The sequence below is a fragment of the Lissotriton vulgaris genome, chromosome 6 (genome assembly GCF_964263255.1).
Source record: "Lissotriton vulgaris chromosome 6, aLisVul1.2, whole genome shotgun sequence".
In the NCBI taxonomy this organism is placed as follows: domain Eukaryota; kingdom Metazoa; phylum Chordata; class Amphibia; order Caudata; family Salamandridae; genus Lissotriton; species Lissotriton vulgaris.
This window is the reverse complement of record NC_141694.1, coordinates 880,441,820-880,460,945: the sequence shown is the minus strand read 5'-3', so window position 1 is coordinate 880,460,945 and position 19,126 is coordinate 880,441,820. Positions and strand designations below refer to the sequence as shown.

At 42.2% G+C, this 19,126-nt stretch overlaps 1 protein-coding gene across 1 annotated transcript in view; it reads right to left on the bottom strand.

Annotated features, from left to right (window-relative positions):
• SYNE1 (spectrin repeat containing nuclear envelope protein 1) overlaps nucleotides 1–19,126 on the bottom strand; it is a 2,319,318-nt gene that overhangs the window by 1,450,541 nt on the left and 849,651 nt on the right. Inside the window, exons 50-52 of the mRNA XM_086926873.1 lie at nucleotides 13,396–13,601; nucleotides 12,848–13,003; nucleotides 4,499–4,790 (exon numbers count right to left, since the gene is read on the bottom strand). Coding sequence (XP_086782999.1) covers nucleotides 4,499–4,790; nucleotides 12,848–13,003; nucleotides 13,396–13,601 — 654 coding nt within the window. The remainder of the gene's footprint in view (nucleotides 1–4,498; nucleotides 4,791–12,847; nucleotides 13,004–13,395; nucleotides 13,602–19,126) is intronic.

The following is a 19,126-nucleotide window of genomic DNA, read 5'->3' as shown; positions in this document are numbered from 1 at the left end:
TTAGCAAGTCTAACTATGCTGAGAAAATAAAGGGTGCTGCTTCGTAGTGACACTGTCAAGCAGGGATGTTAAACGCTTGGCACTACCAATAAATCAGCAAAGCTGCTAGTTTAGAGAAAAGGTAGCACTGGGCTGGTGGTGAGTGTGGGGCAGAAGTTAGGCTCGGGGCTGGGCACAGCAATAGCCCATCATGTGGAGGGCAGGAGGAGGTGAGCAGGTGATCGAGTCTCGAACGCCGGCTTCCTCCTTCAAGTCCATGTAGCAGGAGAATTCCTGGGTGCTCTGGGGCCCGGCTGGCAGGCAGAAAATGAAACACCCTGACACAGCATGGGCGGCGACCACTGTGTGACGGAGCAAGATGGGAGCCAGGCGCATCTAAAGGAGAGTGTTAGGAATGTGGGAAAACAATGGGCTGGCGGCACTAGTTTTGAGCATATAAGAAAGCCTTCTATGCACAGACCGGGTAACTGAGGCATGTGGCGTTAGGAAGGTAGGTGCATCAGTGCAGAAAGCAGTTAGATTAGCGCTCCAGGGGCCACTTCGATCGCATCGTCTGGGCATTAACCCTCTGATCCAGAGACAGTACGGGAAGTGTGAGAATCCGCTCCTGATAATATGTCTATCTATGTATAAAGTGTTACCCTGCACGGAATTTTCCCTACCTGAAGTGGTGCGCTTTGAAAATCACAGCGCACACTGTAAAACGAATCTCGACCCTGCTCTGTCCAGCACAGCGTGACGGCGAGCACCAGACATTATTCAGATGAGCCCTGCTGAATAACCCAGCAGGGGATCAGATCAGGAGACAGAAGCGGCGCCTTTGCTCCCAGAGACACGTTCCCCTCCTGCTCGCCACTTCGCCGGCACTCACAGCCACTAAGCCTACCTTTTCATGAGTACCGGTACTCTCCTCGGGCAGTAGAGAAGTGCCGGTACTCAGAGCGATAAATTTAAGAAGTGCCGGTACTCAGTACCGGTGAGTACTGGCCCATTTAAAGCACTGGTTAAGGTTGAAACACAGATTTCGTTTCTACCAGGAACTGATTCCTCTTGCACTGCTCAAACTCACACCCATGCTTGAATGTCTCCTTTATCCCTGCTTATATCCGGTATAGGAGGTGGCTCAACAGCCCCCATTCCCACACACCCACAGATCTTCCAGTGCTGAGCATTTCTGCTTTTATTAAATGTAGTGAATAAACATTTAGAAAGTCAACGTTTCAAAGAGCGCAGAAGAGAAGCTGAAGGATCGCTCATGGAGTAACACTTTCCGGCTGTATCTGTATACCTTTTCGACACACCATTCATTTTGACAAGGCTTTAATGTTTATTTTTGTTAATGTTATAATATTCTGTTACTGAATTTCGACGTCTGCTGCATCCAATTGCATTGTTGCCTAAGTATAGAGAAAACAATATACAGTAGTATGGTGACTGAAATGATGGCTCAGTGAGCTGATGGTTGGACGCCAGGAAGAAGTTTAAATAGCTATAATGTCATAGCTGCCGTGTGTTTCTGTAATAATTACAGTTAAATTGGTTTAGTATTCTACCTTGTGATATAACCATGGACTTTCTCGGAATTCAGAGGTGTTTTTATTATTACACAGGTGGGGGGCAGTGATGACCACTGCTCTACGCATTGTTTTGCTTTAATGCTGTTGGAATGTTGATAGAATCTTTGTTGTTCAAAGGAGTAGAGGTCTGGGGTTTTGGGCTTGCAGAAAGGAGTGTCATCTTAGGAGCGTGTTGTGCTTTTTATGTCTTGAAATTTGATAGTTAATGTGAATAGAATCTTGTGGCATAGTTTGGGAGCAAGAAGAACAAATGAACAGAAGCACCATAGGAGAATCGAACTAGAAAGGGTATAAAAGCGAAGGCAAGAAACCCAAATAAAGACGAGCCCGAAAGCTACACATATAAAGAAAAGATAGAAGGAAACAAGACATAAGTTGGGAGTGCTGAGAGATAAAGGGCATGAATTTTGAGTGTCCAGAACTTAGTTCTAAACACATCGGACATACTATAGTATCGGTTATTATTCTTGTATATGATCATTATTTTTGGTTTGGTTATTATTCCTGTACATGATTATTGAATTTTGCTCCCCTTAAGTCATTATGCTCCATCATCTAGCACATTCTCCGTTCATCCAGGTGTATAAATGATCTGTTAGATGTTCAACATTTGATTCAATGCCTTTTAGACTCCCCATTTGACTCTTGTTTCGATTATTGTTTTGGGTACTGGTTATTATTCCTGTATATGATTATTGGATGTACTCCCCTTATCTCTCTATGCTCCATCGCATAGCCCATTCCTACTCTTGCACTCAGGTTATATTGAGCTGTTATGTTTGTACTAGTTGATTCAATGCACATTAGATTCCCCATGTTAGACTAATGTTCTGATTTGTTACCTTTGCCTCAAATTGTAAAGCGCTCTGATATCCTTCAGGATCAAGTTTGCGCTATATAAAACTTTATAAACAAACAAATAATAAAAACAAGCAGTGGCGCCATAATATGCAAAGTAGTATCAGCATCTGTAACGCATTACAGGCTGACATTGTTTTGCGTCCTAATGATGTCCTAACTATTTTTGCTTTAGTAACCTTCTGGCTTAAAAATACACCATTTGCCCACTCTTATTATTAAAAAATTCTCTTGTGGGGCATCTTACCCCCCCCCCCCCCGAACTCCCCATAAGACGATCAGGCGTGCTTGCTGCACTGGTGCGCTGCAGGACACTCATTCCAAATGTTTACAACCCACCACTTCAAATGTCACCAGGCGTCACTGTCTGACTTAGGACCCTTCTTTAGGGGTGACTGTTCCACATTAAACAGGGAGTTTTGGTCTTTGCCATTGTTTAAAATGACATAGTTGATTGAGACGTTTTTAAACTGCTCTGCCAGCCTGCAGTGGCAGGCTGGGAGACACAGTTTACCTTGTCCCACTGAGGGTGACGCAACTAGTGCTGCAGCCCCTGAGGGGCACCTTAACAGGCCCTGCGTACCGCTGTCATCATATACTAGGGATTTAAAAGCAAGTTGGCTTATACCAATTGGGTATAGGCCAATCCAACATACATGTTTAAGGTTCAGGACACTGGCAATGAGGTCTGGTTAGAAGGCCTCTGTGCACTCTCAGAGTCGAAAAACCAGAAGCATCAGTCCGAAATGTTGGGGGTGACCATGCAAAAAGAAGCATTTCCTTACAGCTAAGACAGGTAATGTCTTGCAATGGAAGTCTGCCTGTTCACCTCAGTGTTCTACAGGCACAAAAAAAATACTATAATGGGCTGAAGTTGAGAGTGCGGCTCTCAACAGTATTAGAAACAGAGGATGTGGCAAAGATATAGTTATTGTGTAGGACATGATTCTGCTCCGTTTAATGGCTAAAGATGATGATAAACAACCATGAAATGTAGAAATGTAATCAGAATTAATGTAATTGATAGCTAGGTGTTATATGCCTTGAGCTTCCTCTTACACCCTCGCTTATCCACTATTGACCGAGTCGGGATCATCCATCAGGGAGATTTCTGCTTAGGCATGACAAACTGTGCAATGATGTGTTTGCTTTCCTCACTTACTGAACCAGGTAGGCATGTGATTTAACTATGTAAATTACAATGAGGCACTGGGAATGTTAACATAAGGAAGAATTCAGGAATGGTTGGTCATTCATTGATGTAAGCAGAGCAACACTTCAATTGGACAGTCTGTAATGGCTCTAAATGAAATGTTGAATCGTTTGTTTTAATTATCACATATATTTCTGCATTTCTAGGTATATTAAGCACCATTCTGTCATTTCAGTACTCTAATTTGTATGATTTATTTTGTAATTCTTAATTTAAAATCAATATAACTTTGAATAAATATACCTGTTAAAGGCTGCAAAAAAAGCACAGAGTCTGGTTTGATTAGGACTCAAAAGAAATGACATAGCTGTTAACATTATATGGAAGAGCAGTGAAGTGTGTGAGAATATACATAAAAAAAGGTAAAATATATTTGGATTTATCTTTCGAGCAATTACAATGCTGTTGTTGTGGTGTCAAGCAGTTGAAATCAACATATTTTTCAAATAGACTTTATGTGTGAAATATTTCCTGAATTTATATTTATAAAACTTATATGAAAGCCTTTGAGTGATGTTGGTGGCTAATAAAACCAAGTTTAGATAAACACTGACTTTTAATTACACATTTTGTGCTAATAGTTGAAAGTAGGATCTGTTCCTCAAAGTATGTGAGTGTGTGTCCGTCTATGTCTGTGTATATATGTCTGTGTGTTTGTACATAAATTCAATTGCTCTCTAATATGAACCACATACCTTTAACAAGCTTTTTGAGCTAAAATCAGAAAACAAACGGATGCCAGTGTATACAACTTTAGTGTATACTTCGTGTCACGTGCTTTTAAAGCTTATTTCCCATTTCTTGATCCATTTTTAATGCCGGTCTATTCCTTCCAGTGGACAACACTTACCTGGACTTGCAGCACGCGTTTTTCTAACAACTCTCTTCCTCCAATGGTACTCTCGGCGGCCGCCAACTTGTCTTGAACATCTTTCAACCAAGACCACGTGCTCTGCAGCACTTCCTCGAAAGACTGATGCTCCTGCAAGGCAACTAGAGATGCCCGCAGTTTTTCCTTGACAGTTTTGAGCAGGTTCTGATACCCTGCATGAAGCTGGGTAGCCAAACGGAATTCACTGCCATCACCACAACCGATCTCGATCAATGCCTGGGCTCGTTGGGAAAGTTTATCAAATGATTCTCTGATTAAAAACAAAAAAGTAAAGGAATTATTGAAATACAATACAATGGAACAATTTTGAATACGTCAGGAATAACTAAAAAGATATATACATTCAAAAGTTTGTAAATGGCAGGGCACCACATCTATGTAAAACTCATTCTTTTAGAGAAACTGAGCAAATAACTAATGATGAGACTAAATTAGTGAGCATCCATTTTAATATTAATAGCTGATGTAGAAAAGACAATATTGATAAATTCAAATGAAAATTAGTACTAGTGCAAGCAATTTGGTGTCAATTAATGTAATATGAGAAGTACTGAGTTGAACAGTATATCTTACGGAACTTGGAGAATGAATAGGATAATCTGAGTACTATCACAATACTGAAGATTCGGTCAAATTTGATACTGAGACAAAGTAAGCAAACAAGGGAAAGATTATGTAGATACGTCTTTTTCGGATTTTGACTGAGTTTGACTGATTTGGACTAAGTCTAAAAGTTGGACAGAGGTAATCAGCGAAGAAATACAAAGTAGGCCAAACATGAGTGGATGAACAGTAATATTTAGAAAAGCATATAAAGGACATTTTCTTGGTCTACAAAAACCCATGGTTTCTTTGAGTATCAATTAACCACTCAAACAAGAAGGGGCTAATCCTTATGCAAAAAAGAAAACTATTCTATAATATGGACACCAATTGATTTTTATTACCCTGGGGGGTAACCGTACTAACTTCTAAATAATGAGATAAATTGTTGCCCAATATTCATAAACTGAGATATGAAAGGATAAGTGACAGAATTTTAACAAGTGTGAGCAAAGCAAATAGTTCTGGATTATTTTGAAAATGCTTCTTCATTCACCAATGAATTAAGGCATTCAGCAGCTCCTCATGTATACATACACTCTATCACTCATCCTTGAACTCATGGACACATTTTTCCACCCAATTATTGACTCTTCCATTCACGCACACACATCCACAATAAAAACCACTCACAAATTCAACCAGCATATACAATATAAATTAAAGGAAGGCAATTTGGAAAAAGAGGTACTATGGCACACCTATATTTAGTGGGAATATATTTGCAATAAAAAAATAAGTAGAAAATTCAACATAGCAGTGGTTGGCCATCTTAGAACGGCATTGTGCAGACAGTATCATTATTTTAAAGTTCCAGAATGGCTGTCAAGTTTAGACAACATCTCAACCATCTTAGACTGGTAAAATATACACTATGCATGATACCATTCCAAAAAGGCCACTTAGCAAACATCTCACTGGTTGGTCATCCTGAAATGGTATTGTGCAATCTCATACCTAACTAAGATGGCTAACATGTTACTGCCAAAAGTATTCACAGAGGTCACTTACGAGTCATATCTTTATTTCCGCATTCAGGCCGGAATCTCTGGCTCGGGCTGTACTCACTGGCTTGGGCTGGATGAAGTGTAATTAATGGGCCAGAATGGGATTTTTACAAAAAGGAACATTAGGAATATGTGATAAATGGTAGAGGAGGTCAAACCTACAGTCAACACTAAGGGGGGTTCAACACCCTTAGTGTTGACTGTAGTGTTGACACTGCATTCAACACTGAGGGGGGGAGCAAATTGTGGACTGCATGTACCATGATGCAAAGGAGCAAACTTCTCTGGGAAATGAAGTAGTGCCCGGCCACACCCTTTTCCCTGCCCCAACTGATTTTCATGACCTCCTCTACCATTTATTACACGTTTCGAATGTTTCTTTTTGTTAAAATTGCAATCTGGCCCATTGATTACGCTTCATCCAGTCCGAGAGTACGGCCCGAGCCGGAGACTACGGACCAAGTTGGAGATTCCGGCCCGACTGCAGATGTCAAGATACGACTCATAAATGACATCTGTAAATACCAAAAGTAGTAAAGTTAGACTTTTGTCTCAGATTGCCTTTGTGAATTGGACCTTATGGACTATATAATTCCACTATGGGAAGCCAATTTAGTGGCAGTGGTGGCCTAAAATGTGGCACACTTCAAAGTAAATAAGTGGCAATCTGCTGGCCATTCTAATAAAAAGTAAACACAATTTTTAATAAAGGAGATTGAAATAAATAACAAGGATTGGCATAACCAATAGGTATCGCCTTTGGGACCTTATAAGTGTTTAGCCATTCCACAGTTGATGTTGTTGCACCAAGGATATTGTGCTGCATAACAAAACACTTATAAAATCCCAAAAGCGAGACCTATTGACTATGCTTGTTTTCTAGTAGATTTTTGCCCAGAAATTATTTTTTGATGGTTGTGGATAAAAAACTAAGACTGAAACAAATCACATGTGAATTTGAGGTCAGGCTTGCACCGGTTTGGAAACAGCAAGTCTCGAAAGAAAAACAGAGGTCCAAAGCCACCGAACTTGTCTGCCAGGCATTTTCCTCGGAGGGTGGGGGGCGCTTATGTTAGATGGGGCTGGTTTGGTAGCAGTTCAGCAGTTTTAGAAGCAACAGTTTTCAGGAAACAATAAAAGTGCCAAGATAACCCTGGTGTTTAATGTACCTGCTGGAGAGATGCAGTTTTGTATAAGGCAGTTATGACTCATCTATGATATCACATATGCCTGCTGCAAGGAGTGTGTAGTATCTAGATCATAGAACAATATTTTATGTGCGTAGCTCAGTGGGTTACTGCTTTTGTCACAGAAATCCTTTTTGTTACTGTGCGATTCATAAGTTACAATCGTGATTTAGGTTAGAAAGCTATGTTTTTTTCCTGTCTTTCATTATCCAAATTTTGCTAAAAAGGGTTTGTTTGGGTAGAAAGAAATTCTTATTAGTAAACTCAACCCTAGCCACTGTGTTACGTTCTGAAACCTGATTTTGTGCTTCCCCAGACCAAGGACTCTTAAAAAATGCCTACCAGTATGGAAGATACATGAATCCTACACCTTGTAGTCCCCTTTGTCTTATGTAACATTTTCTATACACTGAATTGCACACGTATGATTCATTATCTCTGTATGTATGTATGGTATCAGAGACGCTCTTAAAAACAAATGAAATATAGAGGGGCTACGGAGAGATGAGAGGCGCTGTTGGAGGGAGATAGCGAGAGAATCATTAAAGAGCCCTTATAAAGATTGCCATATTCTGGTGCAGTGCAAGGTCATCATTTAGTATGCTTTAAAAACTGATATAATTGAATATATCATGAAAATAAAGATGTAGATTGCACTATCTCCCCCAAATTATTTTGGTGGTAGAACCCCCTAAACCACTTTATAGTGGTTCTGCTTGACAGCTGCGCTTGCTTGCTTATCACTGTATGGTGGCTGGTCTGACAAAATTTGCCTGGGCTGTTTTGGGTTCCCAGTACAACCCTGCAGAGGTGCCCAAGGGGGTGGGGCTAGGAGGTACATTTGGCCTGAGCATCACTCTCAAATAAGTAGCTTCAAATTTTGACAACGTATGCTTTTTTTTGGGGATCTAATTATCCAGGGGCCTCAAAATCTTGTAAGTGGCCGGATTTCTGAGAGGACCGGCACATAGACACATTAGTGCTATGAAGGAGGGGGTCACCAGTCACAGGATGGCCACTCATATCTACGTCATACTGCTTCCTTATTGCATGGCTATCAGCAAGCACACCTAACTAAAAGGTGCCCGTGCAGGTCATGGGGAGTGTCAGTCATGCCTGGCAATCAATGTTTGAAGTGGTCCTTAATAAAGGACATAAATGTGTTTCTGTAATCTCTCCTTGCCCAAATTTTACAGTGAACAGTGTAATTTACCATTATATTAACTATAAGGCAGGCTATCTTTCAATTTGTTGAGACACTTTTACTCTTTGATCCGGTGAAAAACTGATTACTTGATACAAGCTACCACAGTGGATTAAAAAAAGGTAAGGATTTATAGATGTAAACTAGGGAAAAAAATATTTTTAACCTCCTCAGGTGGAGAAGATGTGCGAGAATTTCTAAGATTATTATTAATTAGCTTTAAAACATACATATAGAGTGTTGGAAGAATGAGACATGTTAGCACGCAGGAAGGTCACTGAATCTGAGACTGTCCATCTGTGGACAGTGTCTCTGGAAAATGTTTGGAGTGGGTGCGTCGAATACTCCTGTCCACTCAGATGGAGATTTCTCAGAACCAAGCAGGCTCTCATGTATCTCTCTCCAAGCAAGCCGTCTAGACAATTTATTAAAACTGATTAACAATTTGAAATATTACCGTAACAAGCTAGAACGAAAACCACAGGATTACAATTTCAATTATCCTCATGAACATGTGAAAAAATAGGACTAATATTTGTAAGGGCTCTCTCATCCTAGTGTAACAGGGAAAAACCTCTGGAACATATGGCCACGAGCATCATTAGCACATGAACTAATGCAATCTAAAAGGTAATTGGTTGCTTAAGTAAATAATTGGGAAGCCCGAGGACCCAACATATGAGTCCAGAGGAAACCCCAGCAGCGACATCTCCCTTGGGAATGCCTATACCCAGCTAAAACTACCCGTCACTGCACAGTGAAGACACAATGGATGCTTCGGTGATAAACAGTTTAAATGCAAACATCAAGCGCCAGGTTTTGGAGACAATATTACACAGGCACTTTTATGCACAGGTAGGTTACAAGATTACACTCTGGGGTTGTGCAGTCAGGTACCAGCAAAATGAAATAAAAAAAAACTGCTCTTGGTCGTTTGATCATAAGTGGCTGGGGAAGTGGTAATTAGGTGAAGTGTAATTAAGGAAAGAGGGATTCAAATTACAAGGCAACTCGTTATACTAACGCAGTAAGATATAGTGGTTGTCATTTCATGTTACACGGTTAGCGTCAATAACATGCAGATACATTCAATATCTAAGCCAGAGTCCAGCAAACCTGTGGCACCGCATGCTACCGACAACCTCTCACACCTGCTCTCCATCAGGCGCCAAGCTATTTTAGCCATCCCCAAAACAGTTCATGCGCCGATTAAACACACTAGCTTTTCCAGCAACCAACTAACAGAAAGCTCAATACCAGAAAACCAGACACAGTCAAAAAAGTGTTTCCCTCTCGGGGCAACAAGAACATTCTGTTTTTCGCAAGACCCTCAAGACCTGGTTGTTTCCCAAGAGGCAGATCTAAGTATGTTTTCCGATGTTGTTTGTCGGCGGTCCGTACACAGTGCCTTGATGCACTTGGGCTTAGTTTGTTCTATACAAATTGCTCATTCATTCATTCATAGACACAGCAAACTCAATAAACTAATGCTGAACATTATGCAAACAGCGTGCAACTCTAGCACAACTTGGAGATTACTAACCCATAGCGTTCAGTTGACATATAAAGAATTTAGAAGCTAGGTAATCGGTGAATGTGTGCTGAATAAAAACTCAATTAACTATACAGAACTACAACACACATTTTAAAAAGGACACAAAACACAAAGGTAAAGTAAAAGCATTTATAAAATTGTATAAATGAAAATTACTGGACTTTGCATTTTAGAAGAAATAGGATTAATCATTCCTAAAAAAAAAACATGCTCATGCAGTGACCGCTTCTAACTTACAGGTTACATGTGGTACCTTCAACTAGGCCTCATTTTAAACCAAAGACGTTTTGTATTCTGGGGCTTGTTTTTGGCATTTCTCACCACGCAATGGCCTACAGATCCCAGTGAACAGTGTTGTTGACTAAACACCATGTCTGGGTACAGACGACCCTACACAAGACATTGGGCTGGCCTTTACCTGTGCATTGACCTGTAAAGTCCCCCATTTGAGTACAAATATCACAATGCAGACAAGTATGGACAATACTGTTGATCTGCCTCTCCTCCCTGCCCAGTGGGCACAGGTGTCCGTCCTCACCTTCCAGCAGCTCGTCCAGGCTGGTGACCTTCCTACCGCTGATGGTGTAGATGCGCCGCACTTCCTGGGGAAGGTTGACGTTGTCGGAGAGGGAGCAGGTAAGCTCCATGAGCAGGGCGCCGAAGGACCGAAAGCGGTCGGCGGAGATGGCGTAGACCAGGCCCTTGAAGTAGCGGTCCCCATTGCGGTAGAAGCACACCTTCTTGGCCTTCTTCTCAGAGCTGAGCGCCTGCAGGGTGGGCGTGCGGTAGAAGCTGCAGTGGGTGCTGTGTGCCGGGCTTGGTACCAGCTCGTTCCGGCTCTGGCCCGACCCGTGCTCTAGCCCGCCGCTCCGCGCCGTGACTGCCGCTGCTGGCGGTCCCGCTCCTCGAAGTGCTCCAGCTCGATGCTCCAGTGGGCCGCCATGGGCACCTGGAAAGCCCGCTTCGCGGTGCCCTGGTGTCAGACTCAAATGACAGTCTGTTCCCTGAACCATCGGTTTCACAGACTCAGTCGAACAACTCCACGGCCCCTGGAACAGTCATTGTAGCCAATTCCTCCAGAGAATGAAAAACAAAAACTGATATTGCACGACCTTCCCTTCCACCGGCACAAAGTAAGCAGAGGCTAAATTGGTACCCAGGTGGGCGCCAGCTGTGTATCTCTCGCCAATCAGGACAAGCAACAGTTGATGTTGTTGCACAGAATTAAATTGATTACTTGCCTCCTGCAGGCTCGAGTACAGTTTGCAGATCTCTTTGCATGCTAAGCTATAAATACAGCAGCAATACTATGCATCTTCGAGTGTGAAGTGCAGTTGCCAAATAGGGAAAGGGTTTTTGGCTATTCGTTGAGGCAGTTAAATGGTGCCAAGTGGCATATATCAGCTATTCTTCTTGCTGACTATAAAATAACAAAGGTAGAAACTACCTAGGTTCGGTCGCTGGCGAGTCCAGTATTTCTAGCATTAACTGTGTTGAGTGTTGGCCTCCACACGCGAACCAGCACAAGCGTGCGCCTCGCGTGGCAGCAGGGGAGGGGGCCTTTGGGATTCCCTTGCAGGAGCGTGCAGCAAGGCGCAATGATTGCGACCATAAGGCGCCACCATATGGTGCCGCGTGCTCCCACAAGGGAATCGCCAGACGTGCTTGCGTTGCCATTGCAAGCAATGCAACGCAACGCATGCACGTTTTTGCCCCCAAAGCTGTGCCAATGGCTAAAGGTCTCTCTCCATGCAGCGCATGCGTGCTGCGTAGGCGAGACCTAAAAAAGGGACCTTTAAGAGGAGAAAATAGAAAAATAAAGGCCTGGCCTACTACCTCGACACTGATGCATACGCGTTGGTTGAGTTCACACTAAATATGTCAAGCCTAATTATCATTATTGTTTGTTTTCATAATTAATAGATCAGAGCTATGGCTTCTGATATAACTTTTACCAATGAACTAATCAGGCCTATAGCCTTTTTCATGGGTGTGTCATGATAACCATCTCCAGCCAACTGTGTTGATCATAATATTTCCACACATACAGTCATAAAATTACAACTATGAACACAATGACAGTTGGCAAAACAATGCAAAAACTGTCCTAAGAACGAGAAGGACTAATAAATTATCTTGCCATGTAAATCTCCAATAGATTGTCAGTCAGAGTTGGGAAATCAACGTCAAAAGCTTTACCTATTAAATTAATCTATAAGATTCCAGCTAACAAAAACATGTTTACAGGCTTTAACACAATTTAATAATAATACATTTTAAGGGCCTGTTGCCTTGAACATATGTTCTTCACAATAAATGAGAAAAGCCTCCCATAAAAAAGGTCGGACCAATAGCATCTGACATGACTTTTCCCACTGAACAAGCCATGCCTATGCACTTATCATTGGTGTATCACCATGACCAACTCAGATCTACTGTATGGAGCACATGCTTTCAAACAAGCTAGCCACGAGCCATGCCATTATAAAATTACAAATATGTGCAAAGTTACAGACACAAACTATCTCATATATTACATAAAGGTAAAAAAGGATTCGTTTCCTAAGGCCAGTGTTGAAGAAATTGCTGCTCCTTATTTGGGAGGGAATGCCAAGACATATGTAAGACCTGCTCAACAAATGTTGTGTCGACAATGCAGAAAGTCCCTGACAACATATGCAAAAGAGGTGTATGTTGGTGACTATTACAGGTCTACGATATAGTGAGTTTAAATTAAACGGGACCCAGTACCTTGATGACTGTAGTTCTTCCAGGAACATTTCCACTTTCTGCATCTCCTCCTTCTTTTCCGGAATGTGCTGCTTAAGTTCACCCAATGACTCTGTGCTAATCCTTTGCTCCATGTCATGCATCCACAGGCTCAGTTTCTTGTGCAGATCTTCAAAGCTACATGAAAGTATGATCCAGCTCAATAAACAGCCCATGAATACAAAACACATATAAGAATCTCTGAAATTAACACATTTTTACCCTCATGATAGTCTTTTTCTCAGATATGGCGATACTTCCCTAGCACTCTAGTTAAGGCTAACCATTTTGTTTTTAGCTCTGCTGAAAAGTTTACAGCGGCAAGCCTGAATCAGTATCCATAACCTGCTGCTGCTCCACTGTCTTCAATGGCGCTTTGGACATTCCAGTATTTTAATATAATCTACAATTTCCATCAGAATAAAATATTTCCCTTTATTTGTGTCAATCTTTGAATGCAATTTAGACACCAACTTTTTTGTGTATATCAAATATAAGCTTGAAATCTAAGCCTATGTACTATCACCAACCTTCCCAATTCTGCGACACTGACTTGCAGGGCTTTTCTGTCCTTCATGCATTGCTTCTTAAAGTTATGAAATTCCTTATTGGCCTTTGCAAGCAGCTCCTGTATATTGCTGACAACAGGCTTGGGCAAATACACATAAAGCTTTTCTCCTTCTTCTGAAGCTGCATCCAATTTATTCTGCCCATCGCCCAAGGAATTGATGACTTCCTGTTGAAATAAACAAAGGATATTTTAAATGAGAATTTGCTGGTATCGTCCATCTAAGGAACAAATATGACAAAAAACTCAAATGGGCAAGATATAATTATAAAAGTGTTTCAGATCACTGAACCACTAAACCAGTGAACGAGGATGCCAAGTGACTAATTCACAAAACGTTTCAAATATGAAAGCATGCAAAAATGTGTAAAGTACATCTGGGTAAATAAAGCAATGTGAGAAGCTAATGCTGACTCTTTCATCTACTTCACTTCAACTGCACAGTTTCTCTGTAAAACTGTCTCATCAAGATTCTGGACCTGCTTGTGTTCCATCCTCCCTTTAGAATGTGTGCGTGAACTGTCACCGGTGGGCCTTGTACACATTAATCAGGTTAGGCAGTGTAAATTAGGGTTACAAAACATAGCTGTATCAAGAGACCTGGAGTGTCATTAATTATGCTCCATACCAGTTTTACTTTCAAGTACATCCTCTAGCTCTGGCACACACTGTCAGGAACACAATTGTTTGCATACTAAATTGTTCACCCAAAAACAAAAAGATCCATTTTGCCCTTTACCCTCGCTGCTACAATCAGCATAGTCATTCCAAGTAGTTTCCGCTGAAAGTATTGTCAAGACTCGCCAGCACAGAGTTTCCGAACTTCCCAGATGACAGCCACGCAACTGCCAACTTTAGCGTTCTAGTTTTTCAATGTCCTCGTGCTGTACCGTTACAACCTTGCGCATGCCCTTGGAGCGGCGCACTTTAACTTGTGAAAAATGACTGAAGAGCAGCATCTGGACTTCGCGCCTGTCCTGTGGAGAATTCCCGCATTGTAGTGTTTTGAGGTTTCAACAACTCCGCCCATTGCGAAGCTGTGTGCACACCAGGGGCCTATTTTCCCCATACTTGGAGGCTAGTGTCTCGTCTTGCAGGTCTATTTCTGAGGTGACTCCGATAGAAAATTCTCTGTCAGAACAAGGACTTCGGGTGGAGAGTGCCTCTACTGGACAGTAAAAATACTTATTCTTCATCTTGCTCAAACCAAAGTTCTGTGTTTATTGAGACTTTAGAACCAAACTAAGAGTTCATTATCTTCCTGTATTCTGATGTTAACTTGGAGTTATGAGTGAATGTAATGTGTCTCTTCCTCTCAAGCTCTCTCTCTCATTCCTTTGGTTCAAGCTATTGAGAGTGAGCTTTTGGGAGGTTGACTTCAATTTTCAGAGAGGGGCAAGCCTCTACATAATCCAGGTATGTGAAGAATTGTAAGAGAGTATTAATGTTTACATGTATAAGAATGTCTAGGAAATAGAGAAGTATTAACTGATTGGAATAACCTTTTGTACATTAATGTTTGTACAGGTTCTGCCTTTTCTCTTCTTGATAAGAGTAACAATCCAAACTCAAGTCACAGAGATGTAGCAGAAAATTTCTGGATCTAGAGGCGGTCTCTCTTGTCTTCCCATTCTCCTTTCCCCCTTGTGGTTGAGCGGTGCAAACTGTCTCCAAGGTCTGCACACTCTCTCACAGAAGGGAGTTGGGATTCAGCATCTGCTCCTGTGGAAATTTTCTGACACACATGGTCTCCATATAGGGGTCTAAAATATATTGTGCTGGGCACCGGTCTATGCCTGCGTCTCACACTAAACATGCAACTCCTCTACCAATCCTGGATCCCGTGTGTGGGGTGGGAAATCTAAAATCAAATGGTTTAGATCACTACAGCTATTGCAGATAGGAATTTAACAAATTTCATCACCCCAAAATGTCCCAAGACAATACAATTTGGAAGTATCCTCTACTTGAACGGGTGTAATGGAAGACTGCTACTCAATACTAAATATAGCAGCAGGTCTCTCTGTGCGGGGAATTGATTATTACAGTTAGAAGATACTGCAGTGATATTTCCGCTAGTATCCTACTTAAAGTGGAAATAAGGTTTAGTTTACAGGCTTTACGTTTTTTATTTTAGCATTTAGTGGTTCTGGTCATTAACGCACAAAAATAGTGGATGCAAGAGGCAATTAAACAGAAAGAGAAAATAGAAAAATTAACGGATGGGAGGAGCTGAAGAATTAATAGGGATGAAGAGTCGCGTGTGGGGTACTGGAAGGTGTGTACAGGGTTACACCTAATTAAAAGCATAGCAAAAACATCTACTTGTAAAACAACAATGAAAAATATTTTGACTAACTTTCTATTACAAACCAGCCAGTCCTAACCCTACTCTCTAAATCCAACTCTAATCTTAGACCCAGACCTTCCGCCCTGACCCTCAACCTAACCTTAACCCAACAGGCTTTACCTAAGCCTAATACTAATGCTGAAAGTACCTAAGTCTAGCCCCATACCCTAATCATAAACCTAAGTCTATAGGTCTAACCTTGGAACATCTTGTAAACCCAGATTCCTGATGCAATCATCTCTTTGGGAGAAAGGCTTTTCTTTGATATTGTTACATTGTGCTTAAGGTTAGCCACCTTCTAAGGAGTCTCAGTCTTTGTTGTCATAGGGGCATTTTGAATCTCCTCCCAATTCTTCACTTTTAGACTAGGTGTAGGAAGCTGGCTCTTTACATGATATATCAAAATGAGATGTATTGTGTGAAGAGTCCAGGGGTTCCCTTTTGAGTTGCCATGGGGCTTGCTATGGCAATCCCAAGGTGCTCTGCTAGGAGGAACTGTGGTCGAGAAGCCTTAGGCTTAACACAGAGGAGTCCAAGGCATCTTAAAAGTCACACAATGGTCAATAAATGAGACACACCACTCAAGGAGTATATCCACACCAATGTATGTTTAAGCATCAGAAGAAAAATGTTCAGGTAAGTATGTTTTTAAATCGAAATATTTTTCTGTAAAAAAAATTGACACTGCAATTTCTGAGTTCCCCAATGTTAACCTATGGGAGGAAAAACAAATGCGGTTTATCGGTTCTTATCAGCGACTTACAAGACCCTTCTCGAGGAGATAAGGTGATTGGTGGGCAAGGTCCACGGCAGCACCAGCAGATCACCACCAGAGCCACTAGGGTGGCCGGGTGCAGAGGTGCAAAACCGCATCAGGTGCCCAATGATGTCCAGTGGAGAACAGTTGCTGAGAAAGAGGCTGCAGGAGGGGACTGTGTGACCAGCCTGGTGAAACCAACGACTGGCTTTGGTTCTTGTGATGCTGGGGAATGTGGGGATACCCCTGATCTTCTTCTCTTCAGGATAGGGTGTCCTGGTGCAGAGGGTCTTTGAGATGTTGGGTTTCTCCATTCTGCAACATTCACAGTTGAGGGGGCCTGCAAACAGAGGCTGCAGGCAACATCGAGGAATTGACTAGGAGTCACTTAACAGTGGGCTCGGTACCTTGAGGGCAAGGGGACAACGCTGACACCATTGGCCCACTTCTTTGCGACAGTGGGTTTTGGCAGGGCTGGAGTCATCTTGGTCTTTCTCCTGTTGTCTGCAGGATGCACGGGACAGTTCAGCTGCCAAACAGGGAGTTCTATGGGTTCCTGGGCAAATTTTGGCAGGTCTCCTGGGTTTGGGGGACTCAGCAGCTGCACAACAAGTAGACTATTGATGCAATAGATGATGTCAGCAGGCAAGCCAGGAGGGTTGGCCCCAAGTCAGTTTCTGGGTCTTCTGTTCTTGATGTGGGACTCTTCTTGTCCATCTACATTCTTCAGGTCATCAAGATCTGCTCTTCTGGTGCCAAGGGCTCCCCTAAATACTCAATTTAGGGGTGTTAGGCAAGTAAAGGGTAGTAGCAATAGGCTATATTTCCATGGGTTTACTACGCCCCCTATATGATCACTTCCTATTGGAAGTAGGCATAACTCTGTCCCAGATTTCCTTAGTATTCCATCACAAAGATGGCTGCTTCCGAAAAATCGTATCCACCATAGTTTAGCCCTCCTTAGGGATGGTATTAGCCTGGGGGTGGCACGCATACCAGACTAGGTAATTTCCCCACTTATCCAGGTGCCAAAGGGGCTCTGGTCAAGGGGCCAGCTTCCTCTCCTGAGAGGGTGAGCCAGATTTGCTTTTCAAAGGTGGCAGTCGTTTGAAGCTTGCTGGCCTAGGAAGGCTAATCAGCAGGTATCCTGTGGGAGGGGGTATGACACCCTGTTCCCAGACAGGCTTTTATTCTGGGTCTCCTGAGGGCAAAGGCTCTCATCCAAGGAGGCCAGCATAGTGTCTCTGGTGGTGTGCTGCCAGAAACCAGTCAGGGAGCAGACCAGAGGCCGGTAGGTTTTTAGGGGGCACCTCTACGGTTCCTTCTGGTTGGATGTATTGGTAACTCCATCACAGGAATCAGTGTGGGTTTATCAATATGAGAAGTTTGATACCAAACATCCCTGAGTTTAGTGAAGCCATCATGTAGGTGGGGAACTCGTTTTCACCAGTGCCCAGTACATGTTTTTAAATGGCTTCCCTTGTCTCTTGTATTGGCAGAAATAGGACTGACCGTCACGGGGGCATATCTGCTCATGCAGGTATACCCTCAAATTTATTATTCAGCATCATGCCTTAGGACTGTCATGTCTGCTATAGGGGTGACTTACAAATATGCCATGCAGTGTTAGGGCACAAGGCATTTTCAATTTAGTCTGCACCAAGACACGCAGCCTGCAATAGCAAACTCTGCATGTGCCTGGTGGTGGGTCCCTTAGAGTGGCATAATTTGTCCTACTGCCCTTAGGGACCCTCGTTAATACCTCGAGCCCTAGGTTTAAAGTTCCTATGATTAGAATCTTCCCAAATTTTACAGATGATCTTAAGCCCATATTTTCATAAGATTGGCAGGCAAACCAAACCAAACCAAAGATCTAATTCATGAGGTACACTTTACAGTTTTTGCACGTTTACTTCCCAGAGCTTACTCTGTAGCCTAGTATGTGCTTTTTCTGATTATTTTCTTAAAGAATGCACTCAAAGAAATGAATCACGAAATAAAAACATATCCTTCAACAGCTCCATTCATGTCACTTCTTCATCAGTATTTGTTTTCTAGGGCTGTTTACTGGCTGTTCTTCCACTCAAAGAAAACAACAGTGGCTTTCAGAAGGGGACATGGTCTTGCCTGACCAATGTGCAAGAGTTATCTACAGTTTCTTTTGGGTAACATTATTATGCTTCAATTTTCCAGGAGGCCACACTCTTTGTTTCCATGTCTAGAAATACTATTCACTCTGGCTCTCAGAATTCTGGGAATGACTTCCATCATCTGGGTCCATACTCTTTTTTAACCTTGCCATGTTACCTACTGCATTTTCTTCTGTGCTCCCCACATTCTTCATGGGTGGTCCAGATTAAGCATTGGACCAACTTTGTCAGGCAAATATGTCACTATTTAGTTGTCCAGTTAGGCACATGTGTCACTTTTCCAATTGGGTCTTTATTGCTGTATTTGTAAAGCCCCCCAAAAATGCTTCTTTGTTATGGTAAACACATTTTGTAGCCCTTCTGCTGATGTGGAAAACAGTAGAGCGTCATTTGTAAAAAGTAACACTGGAATGTCCTATACTATGTCCTATCTTTG